Source organism: Erinaceus europaeus, chromosome 10 (genome assembly GCF_950295315.1).
Source record: "Erinaceus europaeus chromosome 10, mEriEur2.1, whole genome shotgun sequence".
Lineage (NCBI taxonomy): Eukaryota > Metazoa > Chordata > Mammalia > Eulipotyphla > Erinaceidae > Erinaceus > Erinaceus europaeus.
In genome coordinates this window covers 104,897,511-104,923,831 of record NC_080171.1, presented here as the reverse complement: position 1 = coordinate 104,923,831, position 26,321 = coordinate 104,897,511, and the positions used below count along the sequence as shown (strand labels likewise).

Below are 26,321 nucleotides of genomic sequence, written 5' to 3'. Positions count from 1 at the left end.
TGTATCTATATGTATATATATAGTCATATATATTTGCTACTTGGTTACTTTGGATTATAAAGGAAAGAATATAAAGTGCAGTTGTCTCCTTCACATAATATATAGGCACAGATAATATAGATACATTTTCATGTCAGCCAATTCACAGTACTTTACTACGCAGTAATGTTTGAATTTTTAATAAACCCTTTTTACCAGAGCACTGTTCACCTCTGGCTTATGGTGGTATGGGGGGGGGGGTTTGAACCTGGGACTTGGAACTTCACTATCCAACTTTAAAAATACTGTTTTGAAAAGAGAATATAGGATAAAGGAGATAGCATGTTTATGCAAAAACACTCATGCCTGAGACTCTGAGGTTCCAGGTTAAATCCCCTGGCACCACCGTAAGCCAGAGCTAACCAGTACTCTGGTTTAAAAAGAGTGAAAAGGGGGGGTCGGGCGGTGGCGCAGTGGGTTAAGTGCATGTGGCGCAAAGCGCAGGGACCGGCGTAAGGATCCCAGTTCGAGCCTCCGGCTCCCCACCTGCAGGGGAGTCGCTTCACAGGCGGTGAAGCAGGTCTGCAGGTGTCTATCTTTCTCTCCCCTTCTCTGTCTTCCCCTCCTCTCTCCATTTCTCTCTGTCCTATCCAACAACGAATTGCATCAACAAGGGCAATAATAATAACCACAACGAAGCTACAACAAGGGCAACAAAAGGGGGGGAAAAAATGGCCTCCAGGAGCGGTGGATTCATGGTGCAGGCACCGAGCCCAGCAATAACCCTGGAGGAGGAAAAAAAAAAAAAAAAAGAATGAATGAATGAAAAGGGAGAAGTCGGGCGGTAGCACAGCAGTGGGTTAAGTGCACATGGCGCCAAGCACAAGGACTGGCGTAAGGATCCTGGTTTGAGTCCCCGGGTCCCCACCTGCAGGGGGTCACTTCACAAGTGGTGAAGCAGGTCTGCAGGTGTCTATCCTTCTCTCCACCTCTGTTTTCCCCTCCTCTCTCCACTTCTTTCTGTCCTATCCAACAACAGTGACATCAGTAACAACAATAAAGCAACAAGGGCAACAAAAGGGAATAAATAAATATATTAAAAATAATAATAAAATAAAAAGGGGAAGGTAGCATAATGGCTTTGCAAACAGACTCTCATTCATGCCTGGGACCCCAAAGTCCAGTCCCCTGCACCACCATAAGCCAAAGCTGAGCAGTGCTCTGGTAGGGGAAAAAATAAAAGTCTTAAAAATAAAAAGTTGAGCAAGGGTAGATAGCATAATGTTATGCAAACAGACTCTCATGTCTGAGGCTCCAAAGTCCCAGGTTCAATCCCCTGCACCACCATCAGCCAGAACTGATCAGTGCTCTGGTTTAAAAAAAAAAATTAAAAGTTGAAGTGCGTATCAGGGGGATGTGATGGGCACAGCATTGTAGTTGCTGAAGCCCAAGTGGTAGATCATTTTTGTTCACTACTGACAATATGTTCCTTTTCTCTCCCCTCCCCAAAATCGCAGGTGTTGCAATTAAATTTGGCAAGTTTTCTGCAAAGGAAAATAAGCAGTTAGAGCAAAACGTACAAGAATTTCTGTCCCTAACAGGGATTGAGAATGCAGACAAGCTGCTGTATACAGACAGATATCCAGAGGAGAAAGCCATGATCACCAGTTTAAAAAGAAAATACTCCTTCAGAGTGCACATCGGTAAGTGTAGAGCTGTTCCCTGTCTGACCATCCACAGCTTTCCAACTTTAAACAAAATACCTTAGGCTGGGCGGTTAGCACAGTGTCTGACCCAGCCAGTGCACAAAGTGCACGTTAACTGTGGCTGTGTTGCTAGTGCTCTTATTGCCAATCTGCACATTTGTGGATTGGGCAGATGTTCATATCTCCCAAGCAAGATGCAGTATAGATATTATGAAAACCTAAATGACTTCTTTTTTTTTTTTTTTTTTCCCCTCCAGGGTGATTGCTGGGCTCGGTGCCTGCACCATGAATCCACCGCTCCTGGAGGCCATTTTTCCCCGTTTTTGTTGCCCTAGTTGTTGCAGCCTTGTTGTGGTTATCATTGCCATTGTTGACGTTGCTTTGTTGTTGGACAGGACAGAGAGAAATGGAGAGAGGAGGGGAAGACAGAGAGAGAGGGGAGAGAAAGATAGACACCTGCTGACCTGCTTCACCGCCCGTGAAGCGACTCCCCTGCAGGTGGGGAGCCGGGGGCTCGAACCAGGATCCCTACTCCAGTCCCTGCGCTTTGCGCCACGTGCGCTTAACCCACTGCGCCACCGCCCGACTCCCCCTAAATCACTTCTGTCTCTCCTGCTTGGTAATAATTATAATCTATGTTTCTCTTCCTGTCCTTTTTTTTTTTTTTTCTTTTAATGTGTTGTATGAAGCATATCCTTATATACTTATATATCCCTCAGTCTTTTCAAGTGTATCCAAATATGTGCTCTACAACTCAAAACTCTTGATACTTGGAAAGCAAGGTTCTTGAATTCAACTGAAAGAAACCTCTCTTGAATTTAAAGAGGATAATTTCCTAGGTGTTTTCTAGAATCCTAAAAAGGAAAAGGAGCAAAGGAAGGCAGTAATGATCCCTTATAAAGGACTGTTGCATCATTAGAGGAGGAACCAATAAAAGCTTGTTACCTGGACTGTTATTTATCTTGGGCAGAGTTTCTGGTCCATATCCCCACCTTAGTGTCCCATCTTCTTTGTTTTTATTTTTGGTGCCAGGGAGTGAGCCCAGGGACTCATATATGAAGCATATTATGCCTTCTACCACTGCAGTACATCTCTGGCTCAGGTTTTCCTCCTCTTAAGTCAAATATGTTAAAATGACTTTGCCTGGGGCCAGGTGGTAGCGCACCTGGTCGAGTGCACATGTTACACTGCGCAAGGACCCAGGTTTGAGCCCCCGTCCCCACCTGCAGGGGGAAAGCTTTGCGAGTGGTGAAGCAGTGCTGCAGATGTCTCTCTGTCCCTCTCCCTCTCTATCATCCCCCTTCCTCTGTATTTCTGGCTGTTTCTATCCAATAAATAAAGTAAAGATAATTTTTTTTTAAATTCCTTTGCCAAAAGGGTCATTTCCCTGGAGACCAAAAGGTAGAATTTCTATAAACTAGTTCCAGAGATCCATAAGGAAACTGATAGGAGTTTGTGCATCAGCTCCACTAGACAGTTTTCTGAAGGCTGAAGGCCATATGAAACCTCCACTTTAGTATAGGCTATAGGCAGTCAGTGTTATTTTTCAATAACACTGTTCTCAGTTCCTTTTCTGAGTGTGTCTGCATGTCATGCTATAGTCTCTTGTCTTTCTCCTGACTTCAGGTAAAGGCATTGCCCGACCCTGGAAACTCATATACTATAGAGCAAAGAAGATGTTTGATGTCAACAATTACAAAGGCAGGTAAGAAAACAGTCTTAACCAGGTTGGGGTGGGGGGGTTAGAGTGTTATATGGAAAACTGAGAAATGATCTGCATGTACCGACTACTGTATTTTGTCAGTTGTAAACCATTAACCATCCCCCTCCAAGAAAGAAAGAAAGACAATTTTAGCAATTTGAGAAATAAAATTTCTCGTGTTTGCCAAGACTCTAAGTCAGATATCCACAGTCATGGATTAGATGATAAAATTCAAGATTTGTGGGGCCAGAGGCTAGCTCACCTGGTAGAGCGTCCACTCTACCATGCACAAGAAACCAGGTTCCAGTCACCAGCACCATGGACATCATTAGAGGAATCATCCGTGAATGGTTTGGCAGTGCTGTGATCTCTCTTTTCCTTGTCCTTCTCTCTTTCTTTCTTTTCTTTTTAAAGTCTTTTTTATTTTTTAAGATGTTATTTGTCTGTGAGAAAGATAGAAGGACAGAGAGAAAAAAACAGACATCACTCTGGTACATGTGCTGCCAGAGATTGAACTCGGGACTTCATGCTTGAGAGTCCAATGCTTTATTCACTGCGCCACCTCCCAGACCACTGTCCTCTTTGTCTCTGCTTGAAACTAAAAGAAGAAATTGGAATTGTGCAAGATCCCAGCAGGCAAAAAAGATTATGTATACCAGATGTGTATTCTGTTGTAGGGTGTCTTTAGGGCCCATTTCAAATCACAGCCTCTTTAATAAATCTTTAGTGATCTTGGCTTTTTTTTTTTTTTGCCTCCAGGGTTATTGCAGGGGTTCGGTGCCTGCATTACGAATCCACTGCTCCAGGAGGCTATTTTTTCCCTTTTTGTTGCCCTTGTTGTTTATCATTGTTGTTATTGCTGTCATTGTTGGATAGGACAGAGAGAAATCAAGAGAGGAGGAGAAGACAGGGAGAGAGAGATAGACACCTGCAGACCTGCTTCACCTCTTGTGAGGCGACTCTCTGCAGGTGGGGAGCCGGGGGCTTGAACCGGGACCCTTACGCAAGTCCTTGTGCTTGGCGCCATGTGCACTTAACCCACTGCACTGCCGCCCTGCCCCCAATCTTGATCTTTTTAAAGTGCTCAGTTTTCTCTTTTGGTACTAATTTAGCACTCAGTGTGCTCTGCCTGGATTACTGGCTCCTATCATGTTGCCTGTTACTAATTGTAAGCTTCTTGTGAATTTAGACTTTCCTTCCCAGAACTATTCCTTTTAGCAACTAGGACCGTTCTTTGGGTTTTCAGTAACTATGTAGGCAGCACCTGGTTTTTCAGGTACATTAAGAAGTTTGTTGGAGGGGCCAGGCGGTGGCGCACCTGGCTAAGCGCACACACGTTACAGTGCACAAGGGCACAGGTTCAAGTCCCTGGTCCCCACCTGCAGGGGCAAAGATTCACAAGTGATAGAGTAGGGATGCAGGTGTCTCTCTGTCTCTCTCCCTCACTATCTCTTCCCCTCAATTTCTCTCTGTCCCTAGCCAATAAATAAATAACTGTATAAAAAAAAAAGTTTTTTTGAAGGACCTGGGTAATGCAGCTCCCAGTAGCAGGTATGTGTTATCATGCATGAGGAACTGGTTTCATGTCCCAACTCCCCACATGCAGGAGAGATGCTTCATGAGTGGTGGAGCAGTGTTACAGGTGTCTCTCCTTTATGTCTCCCAGCTTCTAGAAGACAAAAGAGAGAGAGACTGTCAGGGACATTGAACCATGTAAACTAAACGTCAAGGCCCAGCAATAACCCTGGTGGAAAAAAAAAAACTATTATATTTTATTGTTGGCTATAAACCATTAATCCCCCCAGTAAAGGAAAAAGAAAAAAAAATGAAGGAATGAATTTGTAAAAAAAAAATAAAATGTTTAGGAGCCAGGCCATAGCTCACCCAGTAGAGCACATGCCTTACTGTGTGTGGTGAGCATCCAGGGAGCACCAGAGACTACACTGGGGATCCTCCATGGATGGTGGAGTGGTACGATACCTCTCCTCTGTCTTTCTTTTATTTCTGTCTCTCACTTATTCTCTAAATAAAGAATGAACAAAAGAAGGGACTGGGAGTTGATACACAGGTTAAGCGCACATAGTACAAAGTGTAAAAATCCTGGCTTCCCACGTGCAGCAGGGGGGAGGTCACTTCACAAGTCGTACATCAGGTCTGCAGGTGTCACTCTTTCCCTCTCTGTCTTCTCCTGCCCTCTCAATTTCTCTCTGTCCTATCAAAAAAAAAAAAAATCAGGGCGGGGGGAGCCACAGCAGGGCTGCATGTGTCTCTCTGTCCCTCTCCCTCACTATCACCCCTTTCTCTCTCGATTTCTGGCTGTCTATCCAATAAGTAAATAAAGATAATAAATGTGTGTTGTTGTTTTTTTTTTAAGCCATAAGAGCGGTGGATTTATAGTGTAACCACCAAGCCTCAGTCTTCTTCTAGCGTTTGCCCTTTTTCCGTAGCCAGTCAACAGCGTCAGGTTGAGCCTGATGTCTGCTTGTTGCTGGCTTTGAAAGTGACTGGGATCCATGTGGATTCAGTCGGCTAGGAAGGATCGTCAGTTTCCCCAATAAATGGGTACTCAAGGGGTGCACCACAAGAAGGTCAATCCAGTGCATCCCATAAGCCTCAGTGATAACCCTGGAGACAAAAAAAAAAAAAAAAGAATGAGTAAATTTAGACAAGGGACTCTTCTCAGGGCTATTATCATGCATGTGTAAAGCCTTGGGTTCATTCCCTAGAGCTGTAGTTAAAAGGTTGATTTATTTTACAATGGAGAATGAACTTGAGATCTCATATAAACATAGTACCATTGCTGAGTGGCATCCTCAGACTGATTTTTTTTTTTTTCTTTATTTTAGAGAGGGAGAAACAAAGGGGGAGGAGGAGATACCTCAGCACCACTCCACCATCCAGGGAGCCTCTCTCCATGTCATGGAACCTCCCATATTGTGCTAGGATTCAAACCCAGGGCTTCACATATGGTAAGGCACATGCCCTACTGGGTGAACTATCTCCCAATGTAAACTATCTCCCAATGCCCTAAAGAAAGCTTTACTTTAAAAAAGAAAACGAAAAGAAGGACTTATAAATGACTAGGTGGTAGAGGACATGCCTTTACATCAATGAGGCCCAGAATTTGCTCCCTGGTACCAAAACATTTGTATTTCACTGTATTAAATGTGAAGTCTGGGGGCTGGGCGGTAGCGCAGCGGGTTAAGCACACATGGTGCAAAGCACAAGGATCTCAGTTCACGCCTGGCTCCCCAACTGCAGTGGGAGTCACTTCACAAGCAATGAAGCAGGTCTGCAGGTGTCTATCTCTCTTTCCCCCTCTTTGTCTTCACCTCCTCTCTCCATTTCTCTCTGTCTTATCCAACAACAATAACAGCTATAACAACAATAGCAGTAACAACCACAACAAGGGCAACAATAATGGGAAAAATAGCCTCTAGGAGTAGTGGACTTGTAGTGCTGGCACCGAGCCCCAGCAATAGTTCTGGAGGCAAATAAAATAAAATAAAATAAAGTAAAGTAAAATAAAATAAAATGTGATCTTAGGGATTTGGATTGAGAAGTAATCTGTTCTTTTTACTTGTTCTAACTGCTGTATAGCCACACCTCACCTCTGACCTGACTCAGAACCACAGTCACTAGTTGCAGGATGACCAGAATTGAGAAGCCAGAAGTGACCCTGAGCCAGGTTTCCATATGGCCTTCCTCCTCTGTTCAAGTAGTCTCATGCCCACAGCATGTGGCAATGAGAAGATAGTTGCTCATCTTTTGCCTAATTCAAAATTGTAATGTGTTTTCCCTTCCTCTTAGGTATAGCAAAGGAGAGGCTGAGAAAGTGAAGATCTACCACTCCCTCCATGGCAATGACTGGAAAAAGATCGGTGAGCTGGTTGCTCGAAGTAGCCTCTCCGTTGCCCTGAAATTTTCCCAGATCAGCAGTGGTGAGTTGTGGTGCCCATTGCCCATACATACCATCACATGAGTCCAGGGGTGCCCACGTTGCCATGCATGCAGTCCTGGGCCAAGCCCCAGTATGCTGGGGAAGGGGGGTGCTTTGGCATCAGAGGGAGTTTCATTGTTGTGGTGTCTCTCTCTCTCTCTCTAAATGAAAAAGTGATTCAGAGCAATGAAATTGCACCCATATGAAACACAGGTTTAAAAAAAAAAATCAGGTGTCATCCAGTAGAGTGCACACATATCCATGTGCAAGGACCCAGGTTCAAATCCCTAGTCCTCACCTGCAGTGGGGAAACTTCACAAGTCATGGGACAGTACTGCAAGTGTCTTCCTAGCTCTCCTTCCCCTCTCAATTTCTCTCTGTCTCATCAAGTGAAAGAAAGGGGAAAAAAGACAAGTGGTTGCCAGTATTTGGTATATATTTGGTATCATACAGATACCAAATCCCAGCAATAACTTTAGGGCTTCACCCCTCAAAAAAAAATCATAGACATAGAGTAGCTTGCTGACCTATAGGTCTTCCTTAGCATAACTGTGGAAATCTAGACAAGAAGAGTGAGCCACACGTTTCTGACGTCACCATCTCCACCCTCTCCAGATTATTGATTTTAGAAACTCTCAGGTTCCCTCATTAACTGTTATATGGGTGTCATTGTGGCTGTTGACTTTACAATAGAAATTCCTAGGGGGAAGAGGGGTGGTAGTGCAGCAGGTTAAGTACACGTGGTGCAAAGCGCAAGAATCTGCATAAGGATCCTGGTTCTAGCCCCCGGCTCCTCACCTGCAGGAGAATCGCTTCACAGGTCTGCAGGTGTTTTTCTTTCTCTCCTTCTCTCTGTCTTCCCCTCCTCTCTCCATTTCTCTCTGTCCTATCCAACAATGACAACGTCAATAACAACAATAATAACTACAACAACAATAAAAAACAACAAGGGCAACAAAAGGGAAAATAAATATAAAAAAAAATTTTTTTTAAAAGAAAAGAAACTCCTAGGGGAAGTGATGTACGTGACATAGCTCATTGGGAGATCTCATGCCTTGCATGTGTGAGCAATGCATTCAATCCCCAACACCAAAAACTAAAATATAAGTTGTTTAGTATTTTTCCCACAAAATGTTTGGGAACCTTACGTTTTCACATAGAAGATCAAACTCTCAGAAACTAAAGGAACAGTATTTTTTTTTTCAAGTTAATCAAAAATATGTTCCTTTCAAAGGGGGCCTTTCTGGGATCTATTTCTGAAAGTAATCTGTGACCACTTTAGTAGTTTTCCTTTAGTTTTCACATAACTGTGCTTGCTAGTTTCATGTTTATATAGCTGAGATGTTGCCCAGTACCTTCTGAAATGTATCTGTCCCCCCTCCATTTTTCCTTTCACTTTAATTTTTTTACAGCAGCTAAAGTTGAGAGGAAGATAGAGAAATTTCCCATACATCCTTTCCCCTCCACACATGCTTAGCCTTTGCTATTGATGATGTTTGCCACCAGAGTGGTGCACTCATTACAGTTCATGAAGCTACAGTGACATGTCCTTATCACCCAGTCTGTAGTTTGTGTTAGGGTTCACTCTATCTGTCTGGGGTTGGGGGGAGAGAGATGAAGCTAGAGGAACATACTGGCATGTTGAGTGTCAGCAATTAAACTTGAATATTGTGTTTGAAAGCCAGTAGTTTAGCAACCATAAGAATATCCTTTATGCCTATAGAACGAAATCGTGGTGCTTGGAGTAAAACAGAAACCCAGAAGCTGATCAAGGCTGTCGAAGAAGTGATTCTAAAGAAAATGTCACCCCAAGAACTAGATGAGGTAGATTCTAAACTCCAAGAAAACCCTGAAGGCTGCCTGTCAATCGTTCGAGAAAAACTTTACAAGGGCATCTCTTGGATAGAAGTAGAAGCTAAAGTAGAAACGAGAAATTGGATGCAGTGTAAAAGTAAGTGGTAAGTTTTAAGGCTTCTTACATCAATTTCAACAAGATGCTGTCTCTCTTGGCTATTTCTTTTTTTTTAAATTATTTTCCCTTTTGTTGCCCTTGTTTTTTTATTGTTGTAGTTATTATTGTTGTTGTTACTGATGTCATTGTTGTTGAATAGGACAGAGAGAAATGGAGAGAGGAGGGGAAGACAGAGGGGGAGAAAAATACAGACACCTACAGACCTTCTTCACCATCTGTGAAGCGACTCCCAGGGGAGTCGGGGGCTCAAACCAGGATCCTTATACCGGTCCTTGCACTTTGCGCCACCTGCATTTAACCCGCTGCGCTACTGCCTGACCCCCTTTCTTGGCTATTTCTATAGAGAGAGGAGATTGGTGATGTTCCTAAGAAGAAGTGAAAACCTTTAAATGTCAAGAGTGCTTGCTATCTCGGTGTGAGAAAAGCCTCACCTGATAGAGCACACGTCCCACTGTGTTTTAAGCCCTGGCACCTTAGATAAGCACCATGGACAGCCATAAGGGATTTCCCAGAATGGTGGGACAGTGCTGAGGCCTCTCCTCTCTCTGACTCTCCCTCTCTATTTATAGGAAAATAAAGAATGGAAAGTGGGGTTTGAAAAGCTGCTTAAATGATGCTGTTGCCTGCACATGAGGCCCTAAGCTCATTTTCTTAATTTTTTCCCCTTTTTAAAAGATTTATTAATGAGAGAGAACCAGAATATCACCTTAGCTTGGCACATGTGATGCCAGGGATTAAACTTGGGATCTCATACCTGATAGTGTAATGTTTTAGCCACTGCACTACCTCTGAACCACCCTGAGTTCACTTTCTGACACCACATAAAATAAGAGTATTCAGGAGTCAGGCAATAGCGCAGCAGGTTAAGCACAGTTGGTGCAAAGCGCAAGGACCAGAGTAAGGATCTCGGTTTGAGCCCCCATGTCCCCACCTGCAGGGGAGTCACTTCATAAGCAGTGAAGCAGGTCTGCAGGCGTCTTTCTCTCCCCCTCTCTGTCTTCCCCTCCTCTCTCCATTTCTCTCTGTCCTGTCCAATACAACGACATCAATAACAATAAAACAAGGGCAACAAAAAGGAATAAATAAATATTTTTTTTTAAATCTAAAAAAAAAACTTAAAAAAATAAGAGTATTCATCTCTACTCTGCCACTCCAGTTACAATCTGATTTAAGTTTTTATTTAACTAACCCTGATTTGCTCTGTGGCTTTATCAGAAAGAACTAGAGCCTTGTTACTACTGTACATTGGCTTCTGGCTCTCCACCCTGTGCCTTCCTAAGTCTTCAGTGCAAGGTAGTTATTTGTGCGCATCATTGAAATATAACATTGAGGAGAGATGATCATGAGCACCACACTCAGCAAGAGCCCTGCCTTTTGCATTTTATCTTTCTTTAAGATTTTGATTGGGTTATTTATTTCTTAAATATATATAGTTTTTCTTAAAGATTTATTTATTCCCTTTTGTTGCCCTTGTTTTATTGTTGTAGTTATTATTATTGTTGTCGTTGTTGGATAGGACAGAGAGAAATGGAGAAAGATGGGGAAGACAAAAATGGGGAGAGAAAGACAGACACCAGCGGACCTGCTTCACCACCTGTGAAGTGACTCCTCTGCAGGTGGGGAGCTGAGGACTTGAACCAGGATTCTTACACTTGCGTTTTGCGCCACTTGCACTTAACCCGCTCCACTACCGCCCGACTCCCATATATATAGTTTTTATCAGAGCACTTCTCAGCTCTGAGGATTGTGGTGCAAAGGATTGAACCTAGGACCTTTGGTGCCTCAGGCATGAAAGCCTTTTTGCATAACCATTATGCTATCTCACCAGCTTTTTTTTTTTTTTTTTTTTTCTCCAGGGTTATTGCTGGGCTCGGTGCCTGCACCATGAATCCACCACTCCTGGAGGCCATTCCCCCCCCCCCTTTTTTTTTTTTGTTGCCCTTGTTGTTGTAGCTTCGTTGTGGTTATTATTATTGCCATTGTTGATGTTGTTCATTGTTGGATAGGACAGAGAAAAATGGAGAGAAGAGGGGAAAACAGAGGGGGAGAGAAAGATAGACACCTGCAGACCTGCTTCACCGCCTGTGAAGCGACTCCCCTGCAGGTCTCACAGCCTTCTAAGATTTTATTTATTTATTTATTTATGAGAAAGCTAGGCGAAAGAGAAAGAACCAGACATCACTCTGCTACGGGTACTACCAGGGATTGAATTCATAGCACATTACTTTGTCTACTATGCCACCTGGACCACTGCATTTGTTTCTTCCTTACTCAGTGGTTCAGATGTCTTCATATAAAGTGAGGCAGCCATACTCTTAATCTTTGGACTTTTTTTTTTAGCTTTATCAGTCACATAGTAGTATTTTCAGCCCTGCTCTTATTATTTCCTTTGGTGGAGCCAGGGCATAACACATGCATTGTTTCAAGGCTCTGGACTAGTTTTTCCTGCTGCCATGGCACTTCCTTTGGTGCCAGGATTCCTTCCTAGGTGGTGTATATGCCCTATGCAGTTAGCTCTCTCTCTCTTATTCCTTGCTAAATACACTTTGTCGTAATGTAGCTTTTCCAAACCCTAGACAATCTCCTGAATTGGTTGTTGAACTGTGAATTGACTCCTTGAAGACATAGTAAGTTGAAGGGGTGCGACGGACCGCTCAGGCGGAGGAACATCAGGAAGGAGCAGAGTCCCCAAAGAGACCGGTGGGGGGCGTCAGGAGTCGGCGCATGGGAGAACAGAACACACCACACTGTTGGAGGGTGAATCTGAACTCCATTTTTATTCAGCCAGTGAGAACTTACATATCTTTCAGCCTTAAATAAACAATATCTGAAACAGAAAGTAAAGCTCATTTCTTGATTAGATGGCCTTGCGGTTTTACACAGTAATGTCATACTTTATGGGGTAATGCATTTCTGAGCAATAGGCTTAGCAGATAGTATTTTACGTACAGTTTTAACATATTTCATAAGAGGAGGTGAGTAAGTATTATTAAGAATTTTTCCTAAACCTTTATGTATTTGATGACCCATAACTTTGTCCACCTCATTTCTTGTTCATCTGTATCTAATCTGGGAACGGGCTGTTCATCCCCGATTACACGGCATCGTTACCATGTACATAATGAAAACAATAATCAGAGTTTTCAATTTAGATCTGCTCAGGATGTCAAGACCCACTCCCAGAATTCTTCTTCCTTGAAGAGTTTTCTTTTTTTTTAAATAATATTTATTTTTTTAATTTTTTTGTTTATTTATTTATGTTCTTTATTGTTGTTGTTGGTCCCCTTGTTTTTCATTGTTGTTGTAGTTATTGTTGTTGTTGCTGTCGTCGTTGTTAGATAGGACAGAGAGAAATGGAGAGAAGAGGGGAAGACAGAGGGGGAAAGAAAGATAGACACCTGCAGACCTGCTTCACCACCTGTGAAGAGACTCCCCTGCAGGTGGGGAGCCGGGGGCTCGAACCAGGATCCTTATGCCGGTCCTTACGCTTTGCGCCATGTGCGCTTAACCCGTGTGCTGCCACCCGACTCCCTTGAAGAGAGTTTTCTAGGGTGCTGACCCTGTCAGACCCATCATTCTGGAGCTGAGTGGGGCGTGGCAAGGGGGTCTGGTAGTAGAACACCAAGTTAAGCGCACATAGTCAGAAGCGCAAGCACCTCTGCAAGGATCCCAGTTGGAGCCCTCAGTTCTCCACCTGCAGAAGGGTCACAACAGCAAGTGGTGAGGCAGGTAGGTGTGCAGGTGTCTCTCTGTCCCTATCCCTCTCTGTCTCCCCCTCCCCTCTCAATTTCTTTCTGTCCTATAAAAAAAAAAAAGAAAAAATAGCCACAGGAGCAGTGGATTCTTAGTGCAGGCATCAAACCCCAGCGATAACCCTGGAGGCCAAAAAGAAAGGATAGTTGACTGTGTGCAAAGGGAACCTGCATAGGATTTTTTCCCTTTTTTTTTTTTAAATTTTTTAAAGATATAATTTACTTATTAGTGAGAAGGAGGAGAGAAAGAACCAGACATCACTCTGCTACACGTGCTGCTGGGGATTGAAGTCAGGACCTCATGCTTGAGAGTCCAGTGCTTTATCCACTGTACCATCTCCTGGACCTTTTTCGTTTTTCTTTTTTTAATCACAAGTTCTTCAACCTTACATAAAGCAAACATAAATCTACAAATAAAAGTTAAAATGGTGTCCAGAATGTGGCTTAGCTGTAGAGCACATGCCTTTCCATTCATGTGGACCCGGGTTTGATCCCTGGCATTGTATAGGAGCACTATGGCTGGCATGGGAGCTTCATGGTAGTACTGGCATCTCCTCTCTCCTCACAGCACCATGGGCTTAGTGTGTGGTACAATGGTGCTCTAGTGTCTGTCTCAAGTAGTAAAGAGGGGGAAAAAAGCTTGGGTTGTGGGTGCAACTCATGCATGCCTGAGGTCTTGACTTGCTTCTCAGCACATCTCATTAAAAGGGAAAAAAATCAGCTTACATGATGCTAGTGGACACTACATAAACTGTTTGGATTGTTGATAAAAACAGAGTATTGCTCTTATTACCAGTTGTTAAAACACTGATATATTAGCAGAAATAATAAGGGCTGGTTGACTCTTCTAATGCTTAATTAGTGGTGGAAGAAAAAGGCTGATTAATATATTCCTAATGAAACCAGAAACCCAATTACAGAAATTTTTAGTAGCCAGGAGAGATAGTTCGACATGTTAGACCATAGGACTTGTCTGTCTGAGGCCCCAGAGGTCTGAAAGTTCAATCTCTAGCAACACCATAGGTCAGGGCTGAGCTCTACTCTCTTTCTTTCATAAAAGTGAATATTAATAGAATATTTGTTATATGGTTATATAGAATATAACCAATACTTTTTTTTTTTTTCTTCTAATGTAGGACAGAAATTCTAACCAAGAGAATGACAAGTGGACAGGCAGTATATCGTGGAGTTAATGCCCTACAGGCCAAAATCAACCTTATTGAGAGGTATGAAAATAAAAAGTATGATATTGGGTCTGGGTGGTAGTGCACCTGGTTCAGCGCACATGTTACAGTGCTTAAGGACCCAGATTCGAGCTCCCAGTCCCCTCCTGCAGAGGGAAAGTTTTACAAGTGGTGAAGCAGTGCTACAGGTGTCACTGTCTTTCTCCCTCTCTTATCACCCCCTTCCCTCTTGATTTCTGGTTGTCTCTAATAAAGAAAAAAAAATTTTTAATCCTTTAAAAAAAAAGTATGCTATTTAATAATTTTTCTCTCTAGCCAAACAAAAGAGTTCTATGATCCACTCCTTTTCTAGCACTTTCTAGGTGTCTTATCTGGGTAATACTTCCTACCTTTCTAGATTTAGCCCTTTTAAGTGAGAGTGATGATATTACCTACCTCTGAATATTAATTGGGAGGAGAAATGAAATATGTATGTAAAATGTACTGTGCATTCAGTGATTGTAATTATGTTAGTCTGTGGACATTTTCATATGAATATGTCATTTCTGTCCATTGGAAAGTAGGAGAGAGTCATTCCTGCCAGGTGCTACTGCTCTCCTACATGTATTAGATGGTGTCAGTCACTGTTACCTAGTTTTTGATCTCCTGGTCCTTGCAGAGTCCTCCTTCCCCTGAAGGAAGGATAGGATAGATACAGGCCTCATTTACAGAGTGGACCTGTGACTCTGCTGATGGCGCTCCCATAGAGACACCACAGACTCATTCACAGATCTGAGGAGGGTATCTCAAGTCAGACAGCCTGGGTTCCATTGTTGAGACCTTCAGGCAATAACTGGCTCTCAACCCTCCTTCCTTTTCTGTGCAGATGACCCCCAACTGCACAGGGGTTTGTTGATAATAAGTGAATTAGTGACATCCTCATGCTGTTGACATAGAATAGTGAAGTTGCGATTGTTTGTTTTTTATTTTACATAGAGACAGAGGCAGAGAGAGTGAGAGACTACAGCACCAGCACTTCTTCCAGTGCAGTGGGGATCAAGCTTGAACCTTGCCAAGCACATGACAAAGCAGTGCGCTATCCAACTGAGCTATTTTGCTGGCCCTGTTAGTTTTTATTTGAAAGTAGCACGGTTTGGTGAGACATGCAAAGGATCTCAGGAGAGGTTTTTCAGTTGGTAGCTTACTGACTCTGTGACTTTGAGCTACTATGCTAAGGTCTTTAAAAGGTAAACCTGCAGGTCCAGGTGGTGGCACACCTGGTTGAGTGCACATGTTACAGGACCCAGGTTCGAGCCCCTGGTCCCCACCTGTCTGTCTCCCTCACTATCACCCCCTTCCCTCTCAATTTCTGACTGTCTCTATCCAATAAATAAAGATTTAAAAAAAAAAAGGTAAACCTGGGTGGAGGGGGGTATATGCATAATGGTTATGCAAAGAGACTCTCATGCCTGAGGCTCCAAAATCCTAGGTTCAATCCCCTGCACCAACGAGAGCCAGAGCTGAGCAGTGCTCTGGTTAAAAAAAAATAAATGAAAGTAAACCCTGAACAAGGCTGAATGTAGTAGTATTTTCTAACTCTTAATATTCTTGACTAAGAATGTTTTACTTAGCAACTTTTATTCTTACAGATTATATGAAATAAATGTGGAAGATGCAAATGAAATAGATTGGGAGGATCTTGCCAGTACCATTGGGTAAGGAGACCATTTATTTACAATTAAGTTAATTAAAAATTGGAAAGTAATTTTTAATAAATGATTAACCTCAGATTTTAAAGAACAAGGCTAAAATGTCTGCTTCATAGAGGGTGTTAAGTAAACAGTGGCTAAGTGACCAGAAAGGCTGCTTATAGTATAGTTGCTTATAAGTATGTGTGAGGCCTTGGTTTTGATCCTTGGCACAATACATACCAGAGCTGTTCTCTCTCTATCTCTGATTAAATAAAGACGTTTTTAAAAATTCATCATTAGTAGATGAGACAGCATTAACAATTATGCAAAAAAGACTGTCATGCCTGAGGCTCTGAGGTCCCAGGTTCAGTCCCCAGCACTACCATAAGCTAGAGCTGAGCAGTGCTCTGGTAACAAAAGAGAAGTAAAATAAAATAAAATAAAATATTCATCATATTTGCTAGCAAACCAGTTCAGCATAACTTAAGTTTTCTGAATGAAATATACTTAAAAGACTGATGGGGACAGGTGGTGGTGCACCTGGTTAAGTGCACATGCACAAGGAATGCACATGCTACAAGGAATGCACATGCACAAGGAATGCACATGCACAAGGAATGAGGTTCAAGCCCCCATCCCTACTTGCAGGGTGAAAGCTTCACAAGCAGTGAAGTAGTGCTGCAGGTGTGTTTCTTTCTCCCTATCTCCCCTTTCTCTTTCTATTTCTCTCTTATATGCAATATAATATTTAAAATAAGTATTGGCGCTGGGTGATGGTGTACCTTGTTAAGTGCTTACATTACAGAGCATAAGGACGCAGGTGTCTCTCTGTCTCCTTACCTCCTCCCTTTTTTCTATTTATCTGTCTCTAACCAATAAAACTTAATAAAGTATTTAAGAAAAATATTTCTAAGCTGCTAGGTAGAAAAGGTTTTCTTGGCACCAAATATATTGTTTTTTTATTATCTCTATTTTTTTTTATTGGATATAAGAGAGAAATAAAGGGAGATAGAGGAGAGAGAAAGAGAGACACCTGCAACACTTGGAAAGCTTTCCCCTGGAGGTGGGGACTAGGTCCTTGAACCTGGGTCCTTGTGTGTTATGACATATGCTCAATCAGGGGCACCATCATCAAATATATATGTATATATATATTATATATTTTTTTTTAATATTTATTTATTCTCTTTTGTCTTGTTGTTTTATTCTTGTAGTTATTACCAAGTATATTATTAATTGTGTTTGTTTTTCACTTTGCTTTAGTTTTTCTTTGTTTATTTTTGTTGTGTAGATCATCCCACCTAAAGTATTGTTTGACTGCAAATACCTATTGCCCATTTCCCTATTAAGTTTTCCAGTAGACAACAATTGTGTTGAAATATTGCCATACAATCAACTAGACTTTGGCAATGTCTAAGATTATAGATACTCAGCTTTAGTTAGAAGAAATGTATTACCCCTGTTCATACACTTTATCAAATCTAATTATTGGAAAAGTCAAAGGTTCACAATTACTCTTCTACCAAAAACTAAGCACTGGTCAAAAGGTAAGTTCCTTGCCCACAAGCTTCTGTTCCATTGATACAAATACAGAAAAATAACTTAGTTTCACCACATTTTTGTTATTTATTTGCTTACTTGCTTATTTTTAATAGACAGTAGACTAGAAGCACAGAATTAAAGAAATATGCAAGAAGAACCAGTAAAAAGTATCTTTTGCTGTTGAGAAGACAGCATAATGGTTATGCAAAAAGACTTTCATGCTTGAGGTTCCCAGGTTTAATCCCCAGTACCACCAGAAGCCAGAGCTGAGCAGTGCTCTGGTAAAAAAATAAAATAACTTCTCCAACCCACCTACTCCAAACCAGAGAACCACTATCTTCTGCAGATATTTTATGCAGACAGTCTGTAAGATCTGAATGTTGTTCTGATTGGCACATCTCTCTCTCTTGCTTTCTCTTAAGCAGTTAACAGAAATTCTCTTTTCATAAAACCAGCTTTGATTGTACTAACCCTGCTATCTGATCGTTTCATTACCTGCTCTTGTTGTTTAGCTTGATGGGAACCTCACTCGTTATTTACTTTTCTTCCTTTTTATTATATATATAATTTAGATATTATACACATACCCTCTAAAGGACTGCTTTATCACTGATGCCTTTTTTCTTCATTTGAAGTTTTTGAAGAGAAAATTCTAGATGAATACAGAGTGAGTGAGCCCCCAAGTGCTCATTTTCCATACCAGCAACTGTCAATACACAGCCATTATTTGTTCACCTTAGTACCCCCCCTCTGATTATTATTATATTTTGGCACATTTTATATATTTACAACCACAATATGCTTGAGAATTCAAAAGAATATTTCCTTTGAATAATCCCATTTCTAAAAATATGAACTATAGGGAGTCAGGGGGTAGCTCAGTGGGTTAAGCACAGGTGGCATAAAGCGCAAGGACCGGTGTAAGGATTCCGGTTCGAACAGGCAGTGAAGCAGGTCTGCAGGTGTCTGTCTTTCTCTCCCCCTCTCTGTCTTCCCCTTCTCTCTCCATTTCTCTCTATCCTATCCAACGACGACATCGGTATCAACAACAATAGTAATAACTACAACAATAAAACAACAAGGGCAACAAAAGGGAATAAATAAATGCACCTACTACAAGCATGAAATGATTCATACACAAAAAAATCTGTTGCAGTTGTGTTTTACTAGAATAGCCAATATCCAAAGAGGATTCGTTAAATGTATATGGCAGGTGCCCCCAGAATGAGAAAGCTTTGAAGTGATGCTGCAGGGACAGCGCCGAGATGGGATTCTTACATGAGAAAGCAGGGGCGTGTGAGGGGGATGTTCAAGTCACTTAAGGAAGAGGATAGACGATAATTCATATTTATTTGGAACCTCACCTTGTTCTGTGTACTAAGTAAATTAGAGCACCTCTACTCCACCTCCCATGGAAGGATGCCTTCCTTTTTTTTTTTTTTTTTTTTACACAAGTTGAAATGAGTACAAAGCTTCTTAAAAGCTTCACAGGAGGTAAGGACTGGGAGACAGCATAATATTTATGCAAAGAGATTCCCTTTCCTGAGGCTCCAAAGTTTCAGGTCCTTTCCTGTGCCCTACCATAAACCAGAGCTGAGCAGTGCTCTAATTAAAAAAAAAAAAGGGAGTGTGGGGGGTAGGGGTGGATAGCATAATGCTTATACAGACTCTCATGCCTGAGGCCCCAAAGTCCCAGGTTCAATCCCCCCACACACACACAACATAAGCCAGAGCTAAGCAGTGCTATGGTGAAAGAGAGAGGAAGTTGGCAGTAGCACAGCAGTTTAAGCACACGTGGCATACCCCCAGCAGGGGAGTCGCTTCACAGGCCATGACGCAGGTCTACAGGTGTCTGTCTCCCCCCTCTTCCCCTCCTCCCCCCATTTCTCTCTATCCTATTCAACAACAACATCAGTAACAACAATAATAACTACAACAGCAATAAAAAACAAGGGCAACAAAAGGGAATAAATAAATATTTTTTTTTTAAATTTTTAAAGGGGGGGCTTCACAGAGCTAACAAGTTGAAAGATTCGTACAAAGAACCCTTGTAACCTTTCCCAAAATCACCTATTCTTAATATTTTTGGTGCATTTGCCTTGTCTGTCTTCACTCTTCTTGCTCCCTGTTAGTGGTGAGCAGTGTGCCCTAAGCAGAGAATTTATTTTATTTTTTAATGTTTATTTATTATTGTATAGAGACAGAAATTGAGAGGGGTGGGGGAGATAGGGAGAGAGATAGAGAGACACCTGCAGCCCTACTTCACCACTTCTCTCTGCAGGTGGGGACCAGGGGCTTGAACCTATGTCTTTGTGAACTGTAATAAGTGCGTTAAACCAGGTGCGCCACCGCTTGGGCCCAAGAATTTATTTTACATTACGTGATCATAGTCAGGAAATGTGGCATCAATATAATACGGCATACAGCCCGCACTCAAGTACCATCAATTATCAGTTTTCTTTATATACTTCCCCTGGTTTTGATCTCAGGACTGTATTTAATTGTCCCATTTCCTCAGTAAATTTCTTCTGCCTTTGTTATGACCTTGAATTTGTAGAATACTTGCTTGTTGCTTTCTACTGTATTGTTCGTTTGAGTTTGTTTTCTGTTTCCTCATGATTAGATTTGGGTTTTGTATCTCAGGCAGGGAAAACAGTAGGTGGTATTGTGTCTTTATCACACCAGTTCACATTTTGATCATTGACTCAGGTGGCAGGCCTCTGCCACACTGTTCTGAGGTGATAAGAAATGGCTATGGGGAATATTCAGTTATTTTGAGACTATGAATATCCTGTTCCTCTTGAAGCTTTTGTCAGTAGTTTTAGTGAGATATTCATTTGCATTTCTCATCAGAGCAGTGAGATTGAACTTTAGTGCACTCTACCTACCTTTGCAGTGAACCTGCCCTGCCTATAGTCTTTGGATTTGAATCATTTTCTGCTTCTAAAAGGAGAGAGGTCCCATCTACAGCCATACCACCCTGAAAACACCTGACCTCAAAAGCTAAGCAGGGTCAGGTCTGGTTAGTACTTGGATGGGAGAAAGGCCACCACTCTGTTGATTGCTAAGTAAGAAAAAGCTTGTCCACCTGGCATAGTCCCTCTAAACAAAGCGAATTGTTGAGAATTGAGGGCATTTGAGATTTGTAAATTTTTGGAAGTAGGCATGCTACGCTTTTTTGGCCTTCAGTTTAAGGAGGAGACTGATCTGAAGTGAGGTCAGTGGATCAAGGCCACCATAGCTGGCTAACTTTCAGATATATGACTACTAGGGTGAAGTTGTTGCTGATAAGTGAGGAAGGGTTTACATTTAAACTGGCTCTGGTGGTTAGTTATTTATATCTTGTTATTTTGGCCAAAGAACAATGGATTATTTTTTCTCTTTTGACTTAAAGAACTGCTGAGCCTGTAAGATCACTCACTTGAGAGTGTTTTGTCATGTATATAACCAAGTAAGTGTGTTTAATGCCTGGGAGATAGCATGATGATTATGCAAAAGACTTTTATACCTGAGGCTCTGAGGTCCCAGGTTCAATCTACCACACCACCATAAACCAGAACAGGGCAGTGCTCTGGTAAAAAATAAATTAAAGGGAGTCGGGCGGTAGCGCAGCAGGTTAAGCGCACGTGGCACAAAGCACGAGGACCAGCATAAGGATCCCGGTTCGAGCCCCCGGCTCCCCACATGCAGGGGAGTTGCTTCACAAGTAGTGAAGCAGGTCTGCAGGTGTCTGTCTTTCTCTCTCCCTTTTTGTCTTCCCCTTCTCTGTCCATTTCTCTCTGTCCTACAGAGACATCAATAATAACTACAACGACATCAATAATAGCTACAGCAATAAAACAAGGGCAACAAAAGGAAATAAATAAATAAATAAATAAATATTATTTAAAATAGGGAGTCGGGCAGTAGCGTAGCGGGTTAAGTGCACGTGACCCAAAGCACAAGGACCGGCATAAGGATCCTGGTTCGAGCCCTGAGCTCCCCACCTGCAGGGGAGTCGCTTCAGCTTCACAGGCGGTGAAGCAGGTCTGCAGGTGTCTATCTTTCTCTCCCCGTTGTCTTCCCCTCCTCTCTCCATTTCTCTCTGTCCTATCCAACAATGACAACAACAATAATAACTACAACAATAAAACAACTAGGGCAACAAAAGGGAATAAATAAATATTTAATTAAAAATAAAATTTAAAAAAATTTTTTTGAAGTGTGTTTAACTTAGAAGTTTGCAGGCCCCACCAATAATCTCAAACAGGTGTGCATGATGCCAAACCCTTCTCCTTCCTAGCTCAGCTCAGGAATGGGGCACCCACTCTTCAGTGCCATGAGCCCTGACTGGTGAGAGTATCAAGTGTTATAAAGGAGGGGAGCCTGCTGTGCACCCCACCAACTCCCATCCTGACACATACTAACATTGACAGGACCCACTTTACCCCCCGCTGGTGTGTGTGTGTGTGTGTGTGTGTGTGTGTGTATATGTGTGTATGTGTGTGTGTGTAATAGTTATGGGTGCCCAACCTCCCAACAATAACCACTATAGTTCTTAGAAAATCTAGAGACGGGTCGGGTGGTGGCACAGTGGGTTAAGCGCATGTGGCGCAAGGCGCAAGGACTGGCATAAGGATCCCGGTTCGAGCCCCCGGCTACCCACCTGCAGGGGAGTCGCTTCACAGGCGGTGAAGCAGGTCTGCAGGTGTCTGTCTTTCTCTCCCCCTCTCTGTCTTCCCCTCCTCTCTCTATTTATCTCTGTCCTATCCAACAACGAACAACATCAACAATGGCTATAATAATAACCACAACAAGGCTACAACAACAAGGGCACCAAAAGGGGGAAAAATGGCCTCCAGGAGCGGTGGATTTATGGTGCAGGCACCCAGCCCCAGCAATAACCCTGGAGGGGAGAAAAAAAAAAAAGAAAAGAAAATCTAGAGACAAATTGTTTACTTCTGGTTTTGTTTTCTTTGCAAGTTCATATGTTTTGATTCTTTAGATTTTGCATATAAGTTAAGCCATCTGGTAATTGTCTTTACCCTCTTTACTTACTTGGCTAAGAGTAAGCACTTAGTTCCATCCTAACATGCTTTCAATTTGCTTTAACCCTTTATCTCTTTTTTGTTTCTGTTAATTATTTTCTTTTTTTAAAAAAAAAAGATTTTTATTATTATTTATTTATTGAACAAAGAAATCAAGAGAGAAGGGGGAGATAAGAGAAAAAGAAAGATACCTACAGCACTGCTTCATTGCTCACTGTGGGTCTAATGCGTGTTTGAGCATAAATGGTTGACCCCCTGGAAGCTCGTCTATTAGACTCCCCTTGGCATGCCAGCCTTGTGGTTGAGCGAGATGTGGCCAGAGTACATGGGGGAATTCCAACCTTCCTATCAGCCTCGCCACATCACCCCACCCTCCTCCCTCTGATGGGCTTCGCCTTCTTTAAATTTCTGTTTCCCCGTTACTACATCACCATCCACACCTTCTCATTGCCTTGCTCTCTTTTCCCTTATAAGGAGATACTGGCCAGCTGGCTACTTCCCCTGCACAGCTACCCCTTTATAAACCTGCAACTGCGACAACAAAAGGTTCCGTCCTCCACCACAGTACCCTGAGGAGGTTTGTTGTATCGTCTGCCGCCACAGTATGCTGGGAGACCCCTCAGCGAGCTCACCCCTGCCTCTGCTGGCCTGAGATTTCCCTGCTCTCTGTCTGTCTCCTGGTGGCCAACAGGCCAGATGGAGAAGTGGGAGCCGGGCTGGCTCATTCCCTGAGGAACCCGACAGCTCATGAAACTTTCCTTCTGCAGGTTGAAGACCAGAAGCTTGAACTGGGGTCCTTGCACACTGCTGCCTAGCCCCCAAATGCTGTGTTTTTAAGGCCAGTTCTCAGTTGCAAAATTTTACTGTATACCCCCATTCAGTCTTGACTGCCATAAACAGGCAGGTGACAAGCATGAGGTTACTTTTCTTCTGTAATGGGAACTTTTGTAGCAGTCAGTAACTAACTACTCCAGGTCTGTTAAATAGATGTATGCCTCCCTTTTGTACTATCAAACCATTTAACTTTTTTTTTTAAATATTTTATTTATTTATTAATGAGAAAGATAGGAGGAGAGAGAGAAAGAACCAGACATCACCCTGGTACATATGCTGCTTGGGATTGAACTCAAAACTTCATGCTTGACAGTCTAGTGCTTTATCCACTGTGCCATCTCCTGGACTACAACTTTTTTTTTTTCTTTTAAATGAGGGACGAGAGAGAGAGAGAGACAGAGACACAGACAGCACAGTGCTTGCTGCTCCACAAGCATGGAGTTCCACTTGTTTAGTCCGTATTGCTCTGGTGCGGTACTAGGAATTAGACCCAGCGTCTCACTCATACAAGGCACATGCTCTCCCACTGAGCTACCTCCTTCCTGATCCCTCCAACCACTTTTATAAAATATTTGTTTTTATGGGCTGAGGAGACAGAATAATGGTTATGCAAAAAGACTTTCATTCCTGAGGCCCCAAGGTCTCAGGTTTAATCCCCATCACCACCATAAACCAGAGCAAAGCAATGCTCTGATCTTTCTGTATCTCTCATTAAAAGAAAATAGCTTTTAAAAAAATTTTTATTATAATGAGAAAGAGAGATTCAGAGAGAGAGAAAGACCATCTTCAGAGGTTGAACGTAGGACCAGTGTATGAGCTCTACCAGTGAGCAACTTCCTGGCCTGAATTACATGTTTTTAAAGTGATTGTTCCTGTTAAGAGTTACCAATCTCAAACTGTAGAGATTCTGTACTTAATCAAATACTGTTTGAAATAATACATCCTCTTAAGTTTTGATGAATCAAAGTAGTGAAAAAAGATCACATTAAAAAAAATTGTGATTTCTTTTATTTTTAATTTATTTCATTCATCAGAGCACTGCTCAGCTCTGGCATATGGTGTTGTGTGGAACTGAACCTGATACTTTGGTTTCTCAGGTATGAGAGTCTGTTTACATAACCATTATGCTATCTCCCCCACCCTACATTTAAAATTTTAACCTAAGGAACCAGGAGGTGGCACTCTTAAGCAGGTTGCAGATTCAAACCCTGACATCCCATATGCCCAAGTAAAGCACTGGCTGGCTCACTTTCTCTCCCCCCCTCTCTCATTAACATATGTAAAATCTTTTTTTTTTTTTTTTAATTTTTGGATAGAGATAGAAATTGAGAGGGGAGGAGAAGGTAGAGACACCTGCAGCCCTGCTTCACCACTCGTGAAACTTTCCCTCTGCTGGTGGGGAACGGGAATAAACCCAGGCCCTTGCTCACTATAGTATGTGCTCCACCACCTGGTTCCCAACTTTTTTTTTTAACGTTCACTTTTTCTTTTCTTTTTCTTTCTTTCTTCCTTCTTTTTTTTTTTTTTTTTTTTTTTTTTTGCCTCCAGGGTTATTGCTGGGGCTCGGTGCCTGCACTATGAATCCACTGCTCCTAGAGGCTATTTTTTCCCTTTTGTTGCCTTTGTTGTTATTGTTGGATAGGAGAGAGAGAAATCGAGACAGGACAAGAAGACAGACACCTGCAGACCTGCTTCACTGCCCATGAAGTGAACCCCCTGTAGGGGGGGGAGCTAGGGCTCGAACCAGGATCCTTACGCTGGTCCTTGTGCTTTGCACTATTTACGCTTAACCCACTGCGCTACTGCCCAGCCCCCTTACCATTCACTTTCTGCAGAACTTAAAGTATCTCCACCTAATAAACTTAATACCTGCTTAGTTTTAAAATAGCTGCATAGGGCAGGCAAAATAGCTCATTTGGTTAATGTACATGCTTTGCACACAACCCAAGTTTATTGCACTGGAGGAAGCTTCACTGCTGTGGTGTTTTGCCACCAACTGCTTCCTTCTCCTCCAACTATGTCCCTGTGATAAAGGTGGCCCAGAGCACTGAATCCCCAGCTCTGGCCTACAGAACAGAATCACATTGGGCATGTAGCATTGTTAGAGGAGAAAGACCATGAATGCCTTAGAATTTGATCACGACTGTTCTCATTATTTTTTAATTTTATTTATTTATTGTTGGATAGAGACAGAGAGAAATTGAGAAGGGAGGGGGAAGCAGAGAAGGAGAGACACCTGGAGCTCTACTTCACCACTTGTGAAGCTTTCCCCCTGCAGGTGGGGGACCAGTGGCTTGAACCTGGATGCAGTATATGTGTTTGCCTTTAGCCAGGTGTGCCACTGCCTGGCCCCCTTGTTCTCAGTGTTTACCCATGCTTGGGCAAATTGTCCCTTAACTAGTCTCTGAACTTATTTACTCATCTGCAGAATAGTTTGATGGGACTATAGGGAGGACTAAGGTCAGCAAAACACTGAAGATTCCTAGCCTGAGACCCGGCACATGATAAGTGCTGTAAAGGATTACACGGATAGCATAACGATTGGCTGTGTGAAGGAGGTTAAAGGAACCAGATCATCTTTTGCCTCTATATGCAAGTCTTTACAGCAGTAATTTTAGCAGCTATCAGTAGATTAATTATTGAAGCATACACCACATTTTTATCGCCAAAAAAAGAAGGAAAAACAGTGCAGCTATGATTTTCACTTGAAAAAGCAATTTAAGACGCGGTTGCTTCTGTTTTTCAGTTCTGAAAGTTGAAAATATTATTCAACTCATGAAAATATAGGCACTATTTTTTTTTTTTAACTTTGCAACACAAAATGTCAGGGGACATCTGCCTTTGAATTTTAAGAATTTTGAGAAATGCGTGCTTACCCTAAGAGTAGTGGTTAATAGTAGTGGTTAATAGACTGGAATCACACCACTCAATTGAAGGCCTCTTTTTTACTATAATATTGTTGATCAGGCGGTATTTTACTATAATATTGTTGATCAGGGAGTCAGGCGGTAGC

At 42.2% G+C, this 26,321-nt stretch overlaps 1 protein-coding gene across 6 annotated transcripts in view; it reads left to right on the top strand.

The window, feature by feature from the left end:
• TTF1 (transcription termination factor 1) overlaps positions 1-26,321 on the top strand; it is a 43,311-nt gene that overhangs the window by 10,143 nt on the left and 6,847 nt on the right. For 4 of the 6 annotated variants that reach the window (XM_007527880.3, XM_060200443.1, XM_060200444.1 and 1 more), the window contains exons 4-9: positions 1,497-1,682; positions 3,312-3,390; positions 7,198-7,328; positions 9,051-9,285; positions 14,188-14,277; positions 15,864-15,929. In XM_007527880.3, the coding sequence (XP_007527942.3) occupies positions 1,497-1,682; positions 3,312-3,390; positions 7,198-7,328; positions 9,051-9,285; positions 14,188-14,277; positions 15,864-15,929 (787 nt within the window). Of the gene's footprint in view, positions 1-1,496; positions 1,683-3,311; positions 3,391-7,197; positions 7,329-9,050; positions 9,286-14,187; positions 14,278-15,863; positions 15,930-26,321 lie in introns of those variants that run through there. The other 2 variants (XR_009552127.1, XM_060200446.1) reach the window with 2 other exon arrangements.